Below are 18,075 nucleotides of genomic sequence, written 5' to 3' on the forward strand. Positions count from 1 at the left end.
GAGATTTTTAAATTTGAAATTGAAGGCAGTTACAAACTGGCCACACTTAATATGTTATATGGCCAGACTGTTCAAATTTAGTACAATGTCATCTTTAAGAAATCGATAAACTTACCTATAAAATATCGATATACAAACCAATTTAACATTCACCTGAAATGCCGACACAACACAGCTGAGATTTATTCGTTGCATTCTAAGAAAAACAAAAATTCGCTTGTAATTAAAAGAAATGAACAAATTTAATAATGGAAGGTTTGATGAACCCAGCTTGCATAAAACAGGAGCCGGTCCAGCATGAGGAGCATGAAGCTGTCCTGGCAGATATGGCCTGTGGCGCGATAGAAATAGGACCCATCAAAATAGAGCTCCCAGAGACAGAATGCCATAAAAATAATATGAAAGTTCAGCGGAATAAACAGTCGCCGGTTAAGAAGTATGTAAAATCAGTTAAAGCTTCAACATTTTGTAATATTGTTAACTTTGCAGTGCTCAAATCGAATTAAGGCGAGTCTATCCCTGCGCCCAGTGTGCCAGGACCTTTGACAGTGCCTACGAACTGCGGATACATCGACAGATTCACACTGGGAAGCTGCCCTACAAGTGCTCCTATTGTCCAATTAGCTTTGCCCACAAATCAATTTATACGGCGCACATCCGGGGACACAGCAATGGGGGTCCTTATGTGAAGGAGCCTCAACATGCATGCCATCATTGCGGCAAAACCTTTGCGAATAAGCCCAATTACGCGGCTCACATGGACATACATTCCAGTTTGCGTCCTTATCGTTGCACCTACTGCCCGAAGGGCTTCCTGCGTAGCTGTGCGCTGAAAAAACATCTTCGCACGCACACGGGCGAACGTCCCTATAAATGCAACCACTGCTCGAAAGCCTTTATCCAAAGCGCTCATCTTAAGTCGCACATACGAACTCATGCGGACGACAGAGCATTCATGTGTGAACAGTGAAAGAGTTTAAATTGAAGTGCAGTTACCAGGCACAGAGCCAACGTAATCTTGTCGAGAAATCCTTCAAAGAAAGGCACTGCCAGAAACTCTTTGCCCAGGGTTTGATTGCCCTTGTACACGGTGCGTGTGCGCTCACACCTAGGAAAAAGTCCAAAGACTGGTTATGTTCATTCAATAAATGATTTAGCTATTAAATTTAAAAAATATTTCTGTTACTTGTTGAACCACCCCCTCAAATGGCATTCGCATGAAACGGTAACACGTGACTTATTGATAGATGCTACTTATCGATATATCGATATAAAACATTGGCACTACAAAAGCCCCACATCGGCTGTTGGGCGAATCATTCGTGTTTTCCTCGTCGTTCGGTTGAGCACACAGCAAGAGCTGACCGTAAGAATAAGTCACAAATTAAATTGTGCACGCGCATTCAAATAGAAAAAGAGAATAAGTCTAGCATTATTTAATCGCCTTCACGTGTATTTTGCAATAGTGAAATAATACAAGCAAGCAGCAGTCCAATCGTGGCATCAAGAGAAATGCATAAGGCATTACATAAGCAGCTTTATAAAATAATAATCGTTTAATGAAAACGAAGCAGCCGCGTTCGTCTCACTTCAGATTGAAATATATTTCGTCAGCCAAAAAACAATTTCTGTGCTAAAGCTGCAGAGTAACTGTAAGAAAATTGAAAAATACAAAAAAAAAAAAAAAAAACTCGAACTGAACACAGTCCACAGTTGATTTGGCAAAAAGAGAGAGAGAGAGAAAATATGTGCTCGGTAACAAAACAAAGGCAGAAATGTATAAGTATACGCAGTAGCAGCAGCAGCAGCAACAGCAACAACAAGAGCAACAGCAACAGCAGCAGACAAAAAAACTCAGCGCCTAGCAACAAGACAAATTCAAAGCGAATTGCGGCCATGTGTAACGAGTTTCTCTGATTTTTCATAGATCAAAAAGCGCAGCTATAGGCCAAAGATTGTAAATAATACAATACATACATACACACACATATATATACAGATAAATATATATATATATATATACCTGCGAGTAAAAGAGCGAGAGAGAGAGAGAAAGCGATAACTGTTAATTGAACGAGCCAAGCGCACAACACAAGAAAGATGAATGCAAACGCAGCTCCTGCGAGCAGCCCACCCAAATTCAATGTATTTGCCCATGTCAAATATGAACATCTGGTTGCCGGCGTCTCTGGCGGCGTTGCGTCCACGCTTATTCTGCATCCATTGGATCTCATCAAAATACGCTTTGCTGGTGAGTACAACAAAGAACCGTTAAATGACGAACAAATACACAAAACGAAGCAATCGTCCAGCACGTGACTGACCCACAGCGCAGCCGGCTTGCGACAGCTGCCAGTGTTGCTCAATTCGAGTTTTTTCTCGTCAAATCTGGCATTTGAAAAGAACATTGATGAAAACTTCTTAACATTGCGACTTCTGCCAACTTGCAGAGAGTGTTATACTTTTTTAACGTCATATGTGACTTATTTGCTGCGCAACGAAAATTCACTTATAATTCAAATAAAATCTGGCCTGTTTTTTGCTCTCGCCAGAACTAGCTAATTTTTGTTGCTCAACACTGCGTTCGACTGCGTTTTGTTGTTTTCTTCTACCCTACGCTTATCATGTGTTTGCCGCCTGCTCGTTGCAGTTGAAAATTTCCATGGAAAACTTTGTGCGTTGCGGAAAACTAGTCTGGAATTCGAATCATGAGCAAATAAACATGCTAGTTGCACATTGAGCTGACAAATGGGTATTTCCTCCGTTTATTTTGAGTTGAGTTGAGTTTTCGCATTCGACTTTTATTTATTGACCTGTTGACAGCTTGCGAAAACAATTTAAAAGTCCTCCAAATTCTGCTGACCGATTATGCTACATTTTCGGCCTATCAACGTTCCAGAATGATAAGCATTATCTGCATTCGTGCGCACGTAGAACCGACTAGAAGTACACGCCCCCTAGAACAATTTTTGGCATATGTCTATATTTTATTGAGTTCCATTTAGATATTGGGTAAATGGGCACAGTACAAAGATCGATAAATTTCTAGATACAGTAAAGGCTCCCTTTGACGCACACTTTCAGTTTAAGATGGGGGGCATTAAAAATGTAAAGGCTAAAGAAGTTGAACGCCTAAGGACGCGGTTCCTTAGTAGAGTTTTTGTCTGTAATTTTATTATTATGACAGCTTTTCATTGTTTACATACATAACAATACATATACATACATATAGTTTTATCAGCGCGCATTCATAGTTGTCCTCGTTTGGATTGGCACGCAAAAATCGAGTACATTATTATTTCCGTATGTTTCGATTTTTTTTTTTTAACAATAACAATAACAACAGGAACAACAGGTTTTTGTTTTTGATTATTTTCATTCACATTAATATTAAAGTCTTGTTTTGCCAGTCGAACACGCTTTCTACTTAGTTTAACTCTTTAAAAGCGCCAATTGAATCGGTAAATATTTACAGATTTTTTTTATATGTCTTGTAAACGAACGAGAACCTTAACAATAATAACATATTAAGTTGTTTATGCGAAAATTTACCAAGAAAAAAAGATTATTAGCCTGGCAAAAGCATATGCTGACGGCAACTATTGATCGGAAACTTTATAAATGTATTTGGTTTGCGTGTTTGAATGACGCATCTGGCTGGTTTATGCGCGGGTTCGGGGAAAAAACAAAATCAAGCGTCAGCAAGTGGCGTAAACGTTTTTATCTTTATAATTTTATTATACCCTGTAGTCAAGAAAAATGGGCAATAAAGTGTAGATTAATTCGCAACAAATATGGGTAACAGGGGCAAAGAAATTGATTATCAACAAAGGGGTATATTAGCTATGCAGCGAACGAAAAATTAATAAATATTGATTACTAGCACATCTTTTTTAGCATATCTTGTGGTTTATAAAGTTTAGCTACACACAATTTGGCATTAATTTTCTCCTATAGCACATACAAAACACATATAATTCATTTTCTAGCTGTTTGCAGGGTATCTGCCAGTCTATCACATCCGATTCTTGCACTCAGTCTTGTCGCCTGCTCATTTCTGCGACATCACGTGACCAATGTTGTTGACTGTACATCGCGCATTTTTGTTAACGGCACTTGTCAGCTTATACAACACTGAAACATTTATCAACATAAACACAAATACACGCGTGCATGCATGTGTGTGTGTATATATCTATATGTACATCGGCGCGTCAAACTGGTTGTCAGTGCAAAACTTCAGTTGTTGTCAAGTGCTGCGTTTTGTTTTTTATTTTTATCGCTGCGAACATGCGAATAATTTTCGTGTGCTCGACCAGAGTTCAACATCAGCTGTTCCCATTATATATATATAAATCTATATATGCTCAGTCAACAACTAATTTATTAGCCAAATATTATTGGAAAAACAGCGCACGATCATCATATTACATCAAATGCGATTTAAAAGTTTCGCTTGTTTTCGCAACGAGAATAATACAGATTAGTCTGGCCACAAGTTTTGATCTCCTGTGCTGAAGGTCAGTCCAGAACTGGGCATACCTATAAATAGGCACGGGACGAGCCCCCGTTTCGCTGTTGTCAGGGCAGTTGGCAGCAGAATTGCCTTTTTGTTTTTGCCAATAAATAAAAATAAATATAGACACAATTCTAGGCGTGTCATGCTAATGCCCGCACGAGCAGCGCAGCTCGGACAGCAGCCTGTTTTCATATTTTGGACCCTTATCACATCCGTTGCCCCGGCCAATTAGCGCTATCTCTGTTGGCCGCGAAAACAACAACTAGTTGTTATTGCTGCTGCTGCTCTTGTTATTGCCTACTTTTGTCGTAATGCCGGGGCCCGAAAGTCACAACTTGTACAGTACCCCAAAAAGATATGCCAAAAAAACCAGCTAAAACAGCTGTTGCATGAATCATACTCAACTTAACCAAACTTTTAAATGATTTAAAACTGAATGGATAGAGAGACTCGACTCATTGACTGACTGACTGCTTTACACTTTTAAGCTTCTTCCCTCGAATCTTCTTCAAAACTGATTAGAATTTTGATAAAGCAAATGCTTGAGCCAGTCAACGCCGGGTAATGCAGAAGTATGTACACAAGTGACGCGTGTCTCGGTATCTACTTTTTAGTTATACAAGGCTAATGTCTAGACTGTTGAGTAAACATGGCATTAAGATTTATCATTTACGAGCCTCGTTTGATTTCTTCCGTTTGCAGTGAACGATGGACGCACAGCGACGGTGCCGCAATACCGTGGATTGGGCAGCGCGTTTACCACCATATTCCGGCAGGAGGGTTTCCGTGGCCTGTACAAGGGCGTAACACCGAATGTCTGGGGCTCTGGCTCCTCGTGGGGTCTCTACTTCATGTTGTAAGTATTTGCCAGCGAATCTTACCACAATTGAACTTGGCTTAATCTCGCTCTCTCTCTCTCCTCGCAGCTACAACACCATCAAGACGTTCATTCAGGGCGGCAATACGACCATGCCCCTGGGTCCCGCCATGCACATGCTGGCCGCCGCCGAATCGGGCGCCCTTACCCTCCTCTTAACGAATCCCATTTGGGTGGTGAAGACGCGTCTGTGCCTGCAGTGCGATACGGCGAGCAGCTCCGAATATCGCGGCATGGTACATGCCCTGTCCGAGATCTACAAGACGGAGGGCGTGCGTGGCCTGTACAGAGGCTTTGTGCCCGGCATGCTGGGCGTCTCGCACGGCGCCATACAGTTCATGACCTACGAGGAGATGAAGAACGCCTACAACGAATACCGCAAGCTGCCCATCGATACCAAACTGGTGTGTATATATAGACGGGGAATGGCATCACATGATCCAAACGCGCGTGCCAGCTGTTGCCATATGGATATACGTATATCATTCTATATATGTATATGCATATGCTAACGCCCGCGCCATTTGGCAGCTGTTCAATAGTCACATTTTTTAATGGGCCTCTGCTTGACTAAATTGTTGCTTTTCTCACGCCCACAGGCGACCAGCGAGTATCTGGCATTTGCGGCAATATCGAAGCTGATTGCTGCCGCAGCCACATATCCGTATCAGGTGGTGCGAGCGCGTCTGCAGGATCATCATCATCGCTATAGCGGCACCTGGGACTGCATCAAACAGACTTGGAGGTACGAACGCATGCGCGGTTTCTATAAGGGACTGGTGCCGTATCTGGTTCACGTAACGCCCAACATTTGCATGGTCATGCTCATTTGGGAGAAGCTGACCAGCTAAGCGTTAGAGTATTACATAGTTAAAAACTAGAAAGTAGCCACAACATTGAATATAAATTACATATTACATATATATCAACATGAATCTGAACGCGGAGCAGCAGCAGCAGCAAATGACAAAGCGGATCATAATTTGTATTATTGTTGTAATTATGATTATGATTTTGTTTTAGTTTTACTTATACTTTCATTTATCATTTAAGTGTTAGTTGTATTTAGCTTTAAGCTAATTCCATAGTTAGACATTAATGCAATTGCAGAATGTATACTATATGTTTGTGTATACTATATGATTCGAGAGGAAACTTGAAGAGTAGCTTGTGCTAAAATATTGAAATTTAATTTCAATAATTTGCACAACACTAGTTTATAGTTTAGTTAAATTATTTATTTGAATTAATTGCAATGTAAATATGTTCTAGTTAGTTAGGCATATGCTTAATTTTCGTTTTGGCAAAAAGATTCTTCATAATTTTTGTTTTTTTTTTTTTAATAACCTTGACATTTAGAGTTACATTTAAAAAATGTGAAGCAAACGATTTGTCAACAGAAAAACAGAATTTCAAGAAAACAAAACCAAAAACACAAAAAGAAGTCGTTAAAAAAATAACTAGAAATCGAACACATTAAAATGCCAAGAAACCAAACAAGCGTTTCCATGTCCTCAACACGAGTCTTTTTTTATTTCGCCTTCAGCCTGAACCAACCGCCCTGCGGCTATAGTAAGTAGTATATATATATATATATATATATATCGATATATGCGTATGTGTAAAGTTCTCTCTAATTGTGCAGAATCTCTTTGCTAAACTGAAACACAGGTATTTGTCAATTGCAATTGTATGTAGGTAAGAGATATCCTGGGCAACATTTACTTATATATACCCCACACTTGCTTCGTTCTCATTGCAGATTCGAGGGCGCGGTCGGCTTCTACAAGGGTCTCAAGGCGAACCTGATACGCGTGGTGCCCGCCTGCATGATCACGTTCCTGGTTTATGAGAATGTCTCGCATTTCATGTTGGCACAAAAGAAACGCCGGCAGTCGGAGCTCTTGACGGTTAACAATAATAAATGAGCCTGCAAATTTTGGGGCTGGTTCTTAATCAGACGAACATGTTGATCATTGGCTCTATTTTCTATTAGCTACTTCTGTTTTATACTTATAGCTTGTTTATATTATTTAAGTGTCTTGTCAAATACTATAAAACCTTAACTATTAGTTAGATTCTTTAAGCCTTCTGCTATAATGTACAACTTACGTTTTTGGAAACGATATTCCTACACAAAAGCATTGTTATATTTAGAAAGTAGCTTAAGTAGACGACGACAGTAATAGAAATTACATTTAATTTATATATATGCCAAGTGAGAGTTGAGAAGCATCTACTTGTATCCAAAACGCCAGTGAGAACCTCGCATTAAAAATGTGCTTTGCATTGATGCAATGAAAACTAATTGTAATTTAACAAATGGCTGTTAAGAATATAAATTGTTATAACATCACGATAATAATCATTGTTTTACATCAATTTAAAGCCTCTAAGTTCAAACTTGTTAGAGGGTTGCCACACCTTGCATTTTCGCTGAGTATATGCTTTTCACTCTATTTTCTTTTAAACGTTAAATTCAAATAACATATTGGCGCGCGGCAGCTAAACGGTTAGTCGCATAACCGTTTGGACGATGCGACCAACCGTTTCGCTTTTGTCAAGCTTTCACACAGCTTTGCGTTCAGTTCACAATTGAACGCAACGGCGTACAGACCTGCTGCGCTTGTTTCTGTTTGTTGCTTGTGTAAAGTGAAGCGAGCGTCATTTTTTGCGTGTCTCTTTTGTACGTGTGTGAATTTCATTTTAGTGATATTAAATTTACGCCAAGGAGCAACAACAACAACAACAGCGTTAACAATTAAAATAACAATAAAGGCTTATGCAACTGGCGATGTGAATGTTAAATGTTTGTCGCGCTCAATTTAGTGCTCCATTTCTTAGCGCGAAACCAGTTTGCAATTGTTAACTTAACTTGACATTTGGCGCTGGTCAAAAGTGCAGCAATTGCAGCCAAAAAGCGAGTTCAATAAACTTCAAGTGCCAGAAAGAGATAACCTTACCAAAATTGTGTGCATTAAAATTGAATGCGATTTTGATAAGTGCGCGCCAATACAGCGTACAGCAGCAGCAGAAAGTTCAAGTGCAGGCGCTTTAATTACCGTTCGAGCAAAGTGTGAGGGAGAAAGCAATATATAGATTTTTTCGACAACCACATGTTGCTGGGCCGTTAGAGTCCGCACAGCAGAATAAACGGCATAACTCAAGTTAAACAAAACAGAGCAGAGCAAACACACAGAGACAGAAAACGCATGTGTGTGTGTATGCGTGTAGATAAAGCGAGTGCGAATGACCTTGACTAGCGCACACAAACAGAGACAAGTGGTGTGATAAAACAACAATAATTTGTCAAAGTCTAAAGAGCAATAACACAGTTCCCCCTTAACACCACGCCCCTGCATGGCAGCCGGCGTTATACGCTGCAGCGTTGTCTCATCCTCTGCCGGACGCCGCAACCTCTGCGACTCCCAGGCGCAACTGAACATCGTCCAATCCAAATCCAAGTCGTTCAGTTATCTTAACAGCAGCAGCGGCAGCAGCAGCAACAATAGCAACAACAGCAACAACACCAGCAGCAGCAGCTGTGCCTGCGTGCGTTGCCATATCGCGCACACAAGCTACTGCAAGGACACGTGGCCCGTGGAGCACAAGCATCAGCCGTTGAGCGCCGTCTCTTTGGGTACGCTAAGCGCCAAAGAGTCGCCGTTATTTGCACGTCGTCAGCTGGCATTCCAATTAGATGCGCAGCAGCCTTCAGACCAATTGGAACCGCAGCAGCTGAGCTGCTCCCACTACCCACTGCGCAGCGCGACGCCAGCGTACGCGTCGCAAAAGCCACAAATCGATCTCAGCGCCGTCGAGGCGCTTAACATAGCGGATATGCCTGCGGCACGCATCAACAACATGGATATCAATCGGAATAACGGCTATCTATATAATGGGGTGAGTGCAGCACAAAATCAGTTCTGTTCTTCTGTGTTGGCGCTTATAATTGCGAGGGCAGTTCAAGCAGACATTTGCACGTTTCTTATTTGCATTATGTCGCCTGGCGCCATCTTCTTCAAGCGAAGTGTGACCAGCTTGACTTAATTGCCAAATACATACATATATTTAAATTGCAGGCAAGCAATTAATTGTTCGTTTATTTTTGTATTTGTTGAACTGCCCTCGTATTATGCTAATGTTATATAAAACCCATGCAAACAGCCAAAAAAATAACAAATAAATAAATATTACTCGCAACGTCTAAGTTTTGCAATAAAACGCGTGTAACTGTGTTGGTTACATATGTATATATGTATGTATGTATGCATGTACGTATGTATGTAGGCCCCTTAAAGACCCACCTTCCGTACAACGTACAATTACTGGTACAGCATTTGTTATTGGCAATTGTTAAATATGTATATATTCAACGATTTCGTGAATAACAAACAATAAGTAAAAATCACGGTCAGCTCGTCGAAAAGTAACTGGAAAATAGTTTTAGCAACTGGAAATGGAAATTGCAAAATGGAACAGTTGCAAAATAAAATAAAACTTAAGTGTGACATTAACGAGAACTGAAAGTTTTTATGGTTGAATGCTGTGAAAACGCGTCGAATTCTAATTAAGGGAACACATTTTATTGTTCTTCTTTAGAGGGTATTTAAAGCATACACTTTATGTATAGTTAAGCTACATTTATTTAATATAACCAAAATTTAAATCTTATCAACTTTAAGCTACTTAATCATATATATCAATCTTATATAGAAACAAATCTATTTGGTAAGGGTATTCAATTTTCGGCCAATCTATTTTCTCTCTCACTTTTTTGTTTTTTTTTTTTAATTTGCAAGATCATGTTAAGTTTGTTCAATCTATAAACAAGTAGCTACCCGAAGCAAAGGGAAAAACATTTGAGGCTTATGTCACAGCGATTTCCACACTGTTAAGAGGAAATGAAATCTAAATTGTTGCCTCATTTGAGACGAAATAAACACAGCGATAAAATTCAGCAGATAGATGCCCGGGAAAAGGAGGGGGGAGGGGGGCACTCTGGTCGGGCCGAGGCACGTGTTATGGGCAATGGAATTTCACTCTCGATACACGATATACTATATAAACAGTTTAGATATATATATATACATAGGCAAGCCGGTCGAGGTTGCTCGCCCCAGCCAATTGAGAGTCTATGTGTGTGTGTGTGTGTGTGTGTGGGTGTGTCTGGGCAATACTTAAACGATTGCTAGTTAGATATTTATACATTTGCTTTGTCTTAGGGCAACCGACTTGCTCGGCGTCCCACAACATTGACATCAACGCCAAGGGCCACTTTTCCAATCGTTTTCACAACGTCTCACGTCACGTTTTAAGGTTAATTACTGCAAGGGGGGGGGGGGGGGGGGGGTTCTTAATTAAAGCCCAACTATTAAAATAGTTGGCATTTTAAGTGAATCATCGAATAGGCCTCGTTGCTCGCTGCATTTTTGGCATGTTTTTTCGTGCTGCGGCACAATCTAATCGCTGAGCAGTCATTTTTGGTTCTTTCTATATTTTTTTTTTGATGACTCGACATTGATAAGCGTGAGATAAGATATCAATTGTGATACGGGACGTTGTATCAAATATGCGCCTCGTGTACAAAATTCATTGAGCAATCGCTCAGAATACCTATTAAATCAGGTTCAAGTCCCTGCCAGGATATATCTTAGCCCAAGCAGCCTGACGCTTGCAATTCTCAACAGGTTTAATCTTTGGAAAGCCTGCGAGGGCCTTATAAAAGTCTTGTGGCTTATTATTTTGAATTAAATTAGAAAAAAATAACATTAATCTCAAGCTAGACAGTTTAATACATTTATTAATACTCAGCGTAACAATAATTATATTCTATTTCTATATATTCAACACATTTGGACATAATCTGTCGCGCACTTTGCGCATCGCTTGCCAGCCGCAAGCCTCGAGCCAATGCACTTTGTGGCCAGTTGTTGTTGTTGTTTTTATTATTGTTATTGTTGTTGTTGTAGCTGCAACTGATAAACAACAACAATCATTAACTCTGATGCGGGCGCATTGCAATGAGCCACACGCAAGGTGCAGCTGCAACTCGTTGGCAATTTCCATATCCATATTATAAAATATCTATCGTGTGAGCACAAAGTGCAGCCAGCCACGGGCAAGGTCACGTTTCAAAAGTATCTCACAGATACAGATACAGACGGATATAGATACAAATGCAGTTACAGATACAGATACAGATACAGATACAGATACAGAAACATTTACAGATACAGATACAGATACAAAGCATTAAATTATTTATATTACAGTCCCGTAATGAACTTTGATTTTCCCTTTACCTTCAACTTTAATTTTAATAATTTATAATTTATTTTAATAATAATCATATTTTAGCTATATATTCTCTACAAAAAGTCAACATATTTAATCTGAAAAGTTTGCGGTCTTTTAAGCATTGTATATTTTTCCAACACTAAACAAAAGTGTTGCATACTTTCGCATACTTGGCTTAAAGTGAAATGCCTTTATAGAAAATTGAACTTCCCCTTGAGTAAAGTGTTATTTCTTTGTGGGCGTGTTTTCTGAATTTGCAACTTGCATAACCACGCCCACAAATATTACGCCCATAGGCCAACTGCTGTCGTGCAGCATGCAAAATAATACAAAGTACTCAGAAAGTGTTTCCTGCAGCTTGGGGAGTTGATCGGATTCGTTTGGGCTGGAAACTATTTACGTGATTTACTTGAAATTTGGGAAAATAACAAACGACTTTAATGCACCTCGTGACCTGCTTGCCACAGGCTATCTACGGCCATGTTTCTCCGGCCTGCCACATTGACGCCCCGGGCGTATCCGTGTGGCTTTTGTCTGGGGAATGGGGTCGTTGGTAATTGCAACGCTTAAGCGAAATGCTTTAAATGCCCGCTTACCTCCTGCCTTTCTGCCTCGACCCTTTGTCGATTGCGTGCAAAACATTTGCGAGCACAAAAGAATTTCTGGTTTAGTCGAAAGTGAATTTCTAATGCTTTCGGTTTTACGGTGCTCGTAAATGTTATACAATTTTAAGGTGCAACACCACGTGCCTCTGGAAATTCTTTCAAATCTGTCTAAAGACTAAACACCAGTTAACTAGTTCAGTTAACAAAAGGCGTAAAAAGGGTTATGCAAACGTAAAAAGCTTTAAAGGGGCTTAAAAGTTGATGAAAATGTGAGTTGTATAAAAGAAATCACATAATCTACCTTATCTACTCGCTCTCTCTTTCTCTCTCTCTCTCTCCTATTTCTCCGCCTCAATCAAATGTATTAAATGATTAAGCAACACTTTCTACAGCTTGATGAAGCGCCTTCCTATGCGATTCTCAGAATTTCATGTAGGGCCTGCGCGTTTTGCTGTGATTTTAGTCAAGTGTGTTTGTGTATGTGTTATGTGTTATTCTGAGTTTGCTTTTGTGTGTGTTAGTTTGTGAGGTATTATATACTCTCTCTCTATCTACTTACTCTCTCTTTCTCTCCCTGTCTCTCTCTCTCCCTCTCTCTTACAGTATCGTCTATTTTTCTCTCTATTTCGTCTCTTTTACTCTCTAACCATATCGTCTCTCTTCTCTCTCTCATTATATCTCCTCTCCCTCTCTCTCTCTCTCTCTCTCTCTCACTATATCATCTATTTTCTCTCTATCGCTGCCTCTCACTATATCGTCTCTCTTCTCTCTTTAATTTTCGTCTCTCTCTGTCTCTTTCTCTCTTTCGTCTCTCTCTCACTCTCTTTCGTCTTTCTCTCACTCTCTTTCGTCTCTCTTTCACTCTCTTTCGTCTCTCTCTCTCCCTCTCTCTCTTTCGTCTCTCTCTCACTCTCTTTTGTTTCTCTCCTTCCCTCTCTCTCTCTCTCTCTCTCTCTCCCGTCTCTCTCATTACTCTCGCCACTTCCTTAATTTGAAACTCTCTCTCTCTCATTTGCTCTTTGTGTACTCCCATCCTTTCCCAGCTTGCACGCTGCACACACACACTTCTCTGCTCTTTTAATAAATTCAAGTAGATTTTATATTATTTTTAAAAAGTCGACTAGGGGTAACGCAAAATTCCAATTGTCTCGCAGTCCCCTTCAAGTGCTTCAGTTGAGCTGTGCATAAACAGTTTTAGCAAATTGGAGCACATTTTGCATATTCCTGCATTGATTATGGAAATGGGAAATGGGATTGAGCGGAGAAAAGTTGTTTCTATTTGTTCAAGCATTTCACTTTTAATGAGGAAGCTCTGGAATATATGTATATACGAATAGAATAGAATGCTGATAAAGCGACGGAAAACCGCAAAAAGTGTGTGTGACAAGTGCAGGCACAGATCTGGCTATGATATAGCCTCAACTTGGTTATATACAGCAGAGACTGCTCCAAATTGAGCGTGTCGCAGCTTTGGGTTACGTGAGATTCGACATGACATCAGGCGGCTTTATCTTCCGCATGCTCTCCCGCTTCCACAGAGCGAGAGGGGTAGAGTACGCCAGTCTAATGCCCGCGTAATTGTATATATGTGCGATATGTCTTTATTGTGGCTTACCACGTTTTGCAATAAACGTAATTCTATATGTACCCAGACCAGACCAGACCAGACCAGCTCAACGAGCGAACCACCCACCCAACTTTGAGATTCTTGAGCGACTCTTTGGACAAATCCTCAGCTGTAAAAGGAAGCCCGCGAAGTGCGTGTCATGCATTTTTGCTGCCTCAATGCGCTTTGTTCTGGTCGGGCCGTCCATGTCCATGTCCACAGTTGGCCCTCACGCCTCATTGGTGCACAGATTCCGCTCGGACCTTGAGCCCAATGTTACACTTGGCGGCTATTTTGGAGCAAATGGAGGCGCATTCATTGCATCATGCAGCTGCAGCTGGTCAAGATGCGAATAAAGCCGCCGGCTTTGTGCTCCGAAAAATTTGATTGATAAGCGACTGTTCCAAGACTGAGCCGGCGCATTCAGTTCAAGCAGCTAGGCAAGTGCTGCTGCTGATGCTGCTGCAGATACTGCTGTTGCCAGTGTTGGTAAGCGTGTTGTTTTTTTGAGCTAGGCTAATCTGTAATCCAAAACCATTTTGGGGGCTCACCACAACCAGGCGAGAGGGGCGTTCGGTTGCCCTCTGAGGCGTTAAACAAATTTATATAAACCCAGACGGCGGCAATGCGAATTTCAGTGCGCGTTCGTTTAATGCTCGTTGCGGTCGCTTAATCCGTTGAGATTCCAAGGTGCTCCAGGAATCTGCCAGACTCGCAGGCTTCGACTTCTGCTCGCTAGGACTGCAATCGAAGCGCTTGTAATATGCAAAACGCTGACAACGAGGCGAGCACAAGCAAAGCGACCAAAGAAGAGGATCAGCAGCAGGAGAAGCAAGAGCTGCAGCAGGAGGAGCAGGAAGAGCAGTCGCCAACAAAGATCAAAACACGTTCGCGCTTCTCGGCCGCCTTTCGCAGTCTGTCCAGCAAAAAGCCGAGCAAGGATTTACCCAAGCAGCAGAAGCCACGCAGCGCGGAACAGCTGGCGGAGGATCTGAACAGCAGCGAGAGCGTTCCAAAGAGGCAAAGCCTAACACGCCGCCTGCTGCTGGGCAGCCTCAGGCCCAAGACCAAGGCGCGACCGCACAGCGATGAGCTCAGCCTGAGAAGCAGCAGCGGCAGCAGGGAGAGAGGATTGGGCGGCAATACGCTGCAGATAACCATCAGCGGCAAGAAAGTCGAGACGCTAACCAAAGGCAAAGCCAAGCCGAGCAAAAGCAAAAGCCAACGCACGAGCGCAGTCAGCGAAACGGATTACCTGAACCCGACACCAGCCGAGACGGCAGCAGCAGCAGCAGCAACTGGAGCAACTGCAGCAACTGCAGCAGCGAGCGTTAAAACAACGACAACAACGTTGACCACAAAAGACACGACGAGTCGCACGACCAAGCTAATTGTGGCCAAGGTGTCCGCTCAGCAGCAGCTGAAAAAGAAGAGGCAGCAGCAGCAGCAGCTGAGAGAAGCAACAGAAGCGCCGCAGACGGAGGAGAAAATCGTTATCACGGAGAGCACGCGAGACACGCCGCCGCGTGAACGAGCGCCCGCCAAGCCGAGCCGGGCGAGCGCCACCAACAATCAGTTAGCCAGCAGCAGCACAGCAGTGTGCATCGCTAGCACCAGCAGCAAGGTTAGCCAGAGCAGCCGCAAGGAGCGGGCATTGATGCAACAGCAGCAGCAGCGCGGACATCGCCTGACAACGGCCAAGCACGCGCTCCAGACGCAAACCAGCCCGCAACCCGAACCCGAGCCCGAACCCGAAACCGAGTCGCCCACAACTCCGCCCCCTCCTTTGCCAGCGGGTTCACCGCCAGAGATCAGTCTGAGCGACGTGGATCAGCAGGCAGACGCCGTTTCGCTAGCGGAAAGCGCACAGACCACATCCAACCAGGACACAGTCGCCGCCGCTCCCGTCGTGCGCTTTGCCGTTGGCAGCGCCGTCCGTTCGCCCGTGGACACCTATGAGGCTGCCTTGGCCGCCGCCGCCGCCAGCACACAGCAGCCCAGCTCCAGCGAGGAGCCAAGCGATTCGAGTCTGCGTCGACTTAGCTTTAAGCAGCAGCAGCCACAATTTGCGCTCAGCGATCACGACAGCATTGAGGGCAGGCGGGAAACGTTGCGCTATCAGTCGGTGGCCAGTGAGTACTCCAACGAGGAGGACACCCAATCGGAGGAGGAGCACCAGCAGCAGTCCAAGCCCATGCCGGCCTTCGGTGATTTGACCATGGATCAGCAAATGGAACCGGTAAGGTCTTGCGCCCAATCGCCGTCGCAGTCGTTGTCGCAGTTGTTGTCGCAGTTGCTGCATTTAACAGAAGCCGCACAAGTGCTTGGCCCCCGGGTTTTTTATGGGTCTATTGTCAGGCGACACCTCAACCCGACCAAACCCCCCACCCGCCAATCTCTCTCCCCCTTTTTGTGTCATTCAACTGCAGCTATTCATTCCCACTCTCCCTCTCTCTCTCTTTGTCTCTTTGCAGACCATCATGTCGCCGAGCGGTGAGAAACGCGAACACCTGTACAAGATTCTAGTCATCGGGGAGCTGGGCACTGGCAAGACGTCCTTCATCAAGCGCTATGTACATCAGTTCTTTAGCCAGAACTATCGTGCCACCATTGGCGTTGACTTTGCCCTGAAGGTGCTCCACTGGGACGCCAATACGATAGTCCGCCTGCAGCTCTGGGACATTGCCGGACAGGAGCGTTTCGGCAATATGACGCGTGTCTACTACAAGGAGGCCGTCGGCGCCTTCATCGTGTTTGATGTGACGCGCAGCGGCACCTTTGACTGTGTCAGCAAGTGGAAGGAGGATCTGGACTCGAAGGTCCAGCTGCCCGACGGCAGTCCCATACCCTGCATACTGCTGGCCAATAAGGTGAGTGGGCGGCAAGAACAGCTATTCATACGATCGGACTTTCATCCTTCTCCTCCTTCCGTTGCAGTGCGACCAGGAGAAGCAGGGCATTGTCACGCAGCCGGAACGCATGGACGAGTATGTGCGGGAGAATGGCTTCGCCGGCTGGTTCGAGACCTCCGCCAAGGAGAACATCAACATCGACGAAGCAGCGCGCGCCTTGGTGAACAAGGTGAGTCAAGTGTCTCTCCATAAGGATTCTATATGAAAAGCTTAACTGAATTTCCCGATCCTCCAGATACTCATCAATGACAAACTAATAACTGCCGATGCAAACGATGCCGAGAAATTCAATTTGAGTGCGGCGGATGCGAGCGCCGATGCCAAGAACAAATGCTCCTGCTGACCTGCTGCTCCTCCGATCTGGCCAAGGATTATAGCCATCAATTTGGGCTTTACACACACACACTCACACACCAAAGTCTGAGCGCGAACCAGTTCCATGTGCCTGCTTGTGGATATAAAAGATAACGTTAACTGTGCTTAGGTTCTTTTGTAAAGTGTGTCTAAGACTTAGACCCCATCATCTTATCATTGTCATCATTTTTCCAACATTTAATCATTTACGCACTCTGCATGTGAGATATGCCAACACCTGGCTATATAGTCAACCCATGCGTTAGTGTTCAAACTGGAACACTATATGACGTTCCAGTTGGAACGGGAGCAGTGCGTGCTCATAAAAATTATCTACATATATTTTATCACACTATACACACACACACACACCCCCACATATATCTATATATATTTTGAGATAATGCAGCATCATTTGTGTAAAATACGAAACGTCGTCCAATTGTTTTAATTGTTTGTTTTGCTTTGTTACTGTGAGATTTTTATCTTGAATTTTTATACATACGTAGACACACACACACACATACTTGCATACATAAATACATAAACTCTGCCATCTTTATTTGCATTTAGATAAACGTACGTTTTATGCAACACAGATTACAGCAGAAACACATTTATATCTGCACGCAATCAAATAAACTTTTTAATTCTAGTTAAGCCAAATCCAAATGAGTTTAATTGTTTGAGAAATAAGGTCTGTAAACTCATATATAAGACTTAGCGACTTTACATTTATTATATTACTTTTCGCAGCATTTACATATGCAAATTGAATATACTTTCGTTGCGCGCTCAAAAGTACTTTATCGATATGTTATCGTGAAATATGCTGTCGATACTTATTTTTGGTAGCCCTATGCAAAACACTGCGATTAATTAATAAATGAGTGGCATTCCTG

General features: G+C 42.8%; 3 protein-coding genes across 5 annotated transcripts; all 3 read left to right on the plus strand.

The window, feature by feature from the left end:
- Positions 1-99: 99 nt before the first annotated feature.
- On the plus strand, positions 100-1,690 carry LOC115762472 (zinc finger protein 135-like). Its single transcript, XM_030704691.1, has 2 exons — positions 100-436; positions 490-1,690. The coding sequence occupies exons 1-2, from the start codon at positions 249-251 to the stop codon at positions 968-970; spliced, it is 669 nt and encodes a 222-aa protein (XP_030560551.1). The 5' UTR covers positions 100-248; the 3' UTR covers positions 971-1,690.
- On the plus strand, positions 1,355-7,717 carry LOC115762471 (mitochondrial folate transporter/carrier). Its single transcript, XM_030704690.1, has 5 exons — positions 1,355-2,251; positions 5,222-5,375; positions 5,446-5,800; positions 5,996-6,141; positions 7,159-7,717. Exons 1-5 carry the CDS (start codon positions 2,101-2,103, stop codon positions 7,322-7,324), a joined length of 972 nt encoding a protein of 323 aa, XP_030560550.1. The 5' UTR covers positions 1,355-2,100; the 3' UTR covers positions 7,325-7,717.
- A 215-nt stretch (positions 7,718-7,932) lies between these two features.
- On the plus strand, positions 7,933-17,828 carry LOC115762470 (ras-related protein Rab-32). 3 transcript variants are annotated; one of them, XM_030704688.1, is made up of 4 exons: positions 7,933-9,299; positions 16,382-16,777; positions 16,845-16,988; positions 17,055-17,828. In XM_030704688.1, exons 1-4 carry the CDS (start codon positions 8,757-8,759, stop codon positions 17,160-17,162), a joined length of 1,191 nt encoding a protein of 396 aa, XP_030560548.1. In that variant the 5' UTR covers positions 7,933-8,756; the 3' UTR covers positions 17,163-17,828. The 3 variants fall into 3 exon arrangements, with proteins under 3 accessions (XP_030560548.1, XP_030560549.1, XP_030560547.1); XM_030704689.1 differs by lacking the exon at positions 7,933-9,299 and adding an exon at positions 14,253-14,396; XM_030704687.1 differs by lacking the exon at positions 7,933-9,299 and adding an exon at positions 14,479-16,146.
- The last annotated feature ends 247 nt before the right edge of the window (positions 17,829-18,075 follow it).

This window comes from Drosophila novamexicana, unplaced genomic scaffold (assembly GCF_003285875.2).
Source record: "Drosophila novamexicana strain 15010-1031.04,08,12 unplaced genomic scaffold, DnovRS2.1 tig00000564-arrow-pilon, whole genome shotgun sequence".
Taxonomy (NCBI): domain Eukaryota; kingdom Metazoa; phylum Arthropoda; class Insecta; order Diptera; family Drosophilidae; genus Drosophila; species Drosophila novamexicana.

Coding starts and splice junctions, on each gene's coding strand:
- LOC115762472 (XM_030704691.1), top strand. CDS start 249: ATGGAAGGTTTGATGAACCCAGCTTGCATAAAACAGGAGCCGGTCCAG. Junction 437..489: donor AAACAGTCGCCGGTTAAGAA/GTATGTAAAATC, acceptor TTAACTTTGCAG/TGCTCAAATCGAATTAAGGC.
- LOC115762471 (XM_030704690.1), top strand. CDS start 2,101: ATGAATGCAAACGCAGCTCCTGCGAGCAGCCCACCCAAATTCAATGTA. Junction 5,376..5,445: donor TGGGGTCTCTACTTCATGTT/GTAAGTATTTGC, acceptor CTCTCCTCGCAG/CTACAACACCATCAAGACGT. Junction 6,142..7,158: donor TGCATCAAACAGACTTGGAG/GTACGAACGCAT, acceptor TTCTCATTGCAG/ATTCGAGGGCGCGGTCGGCT.
- LOC115762470 (XM_030704687.1), top strand. CDS start 14,671: ATGCAAAACGCTGACAACGAGGCGAGCACAAGCAAAGCGACCAAAGAA. Junction 16,147..16,381: donor TGGATCAGCAAATGGAACCG/GTAAGGTCTTGC, acceptor GTCTCTTTGCAG/ACCATCATGTCGCCGAGCGG. Junction 16,989..17,054: donor CGCGCGCCTTGGTGAACAAG/GTGAGTCAAGTG, acceptor CCGATCCTCCAG/ATACTCATCAATGACAAACT.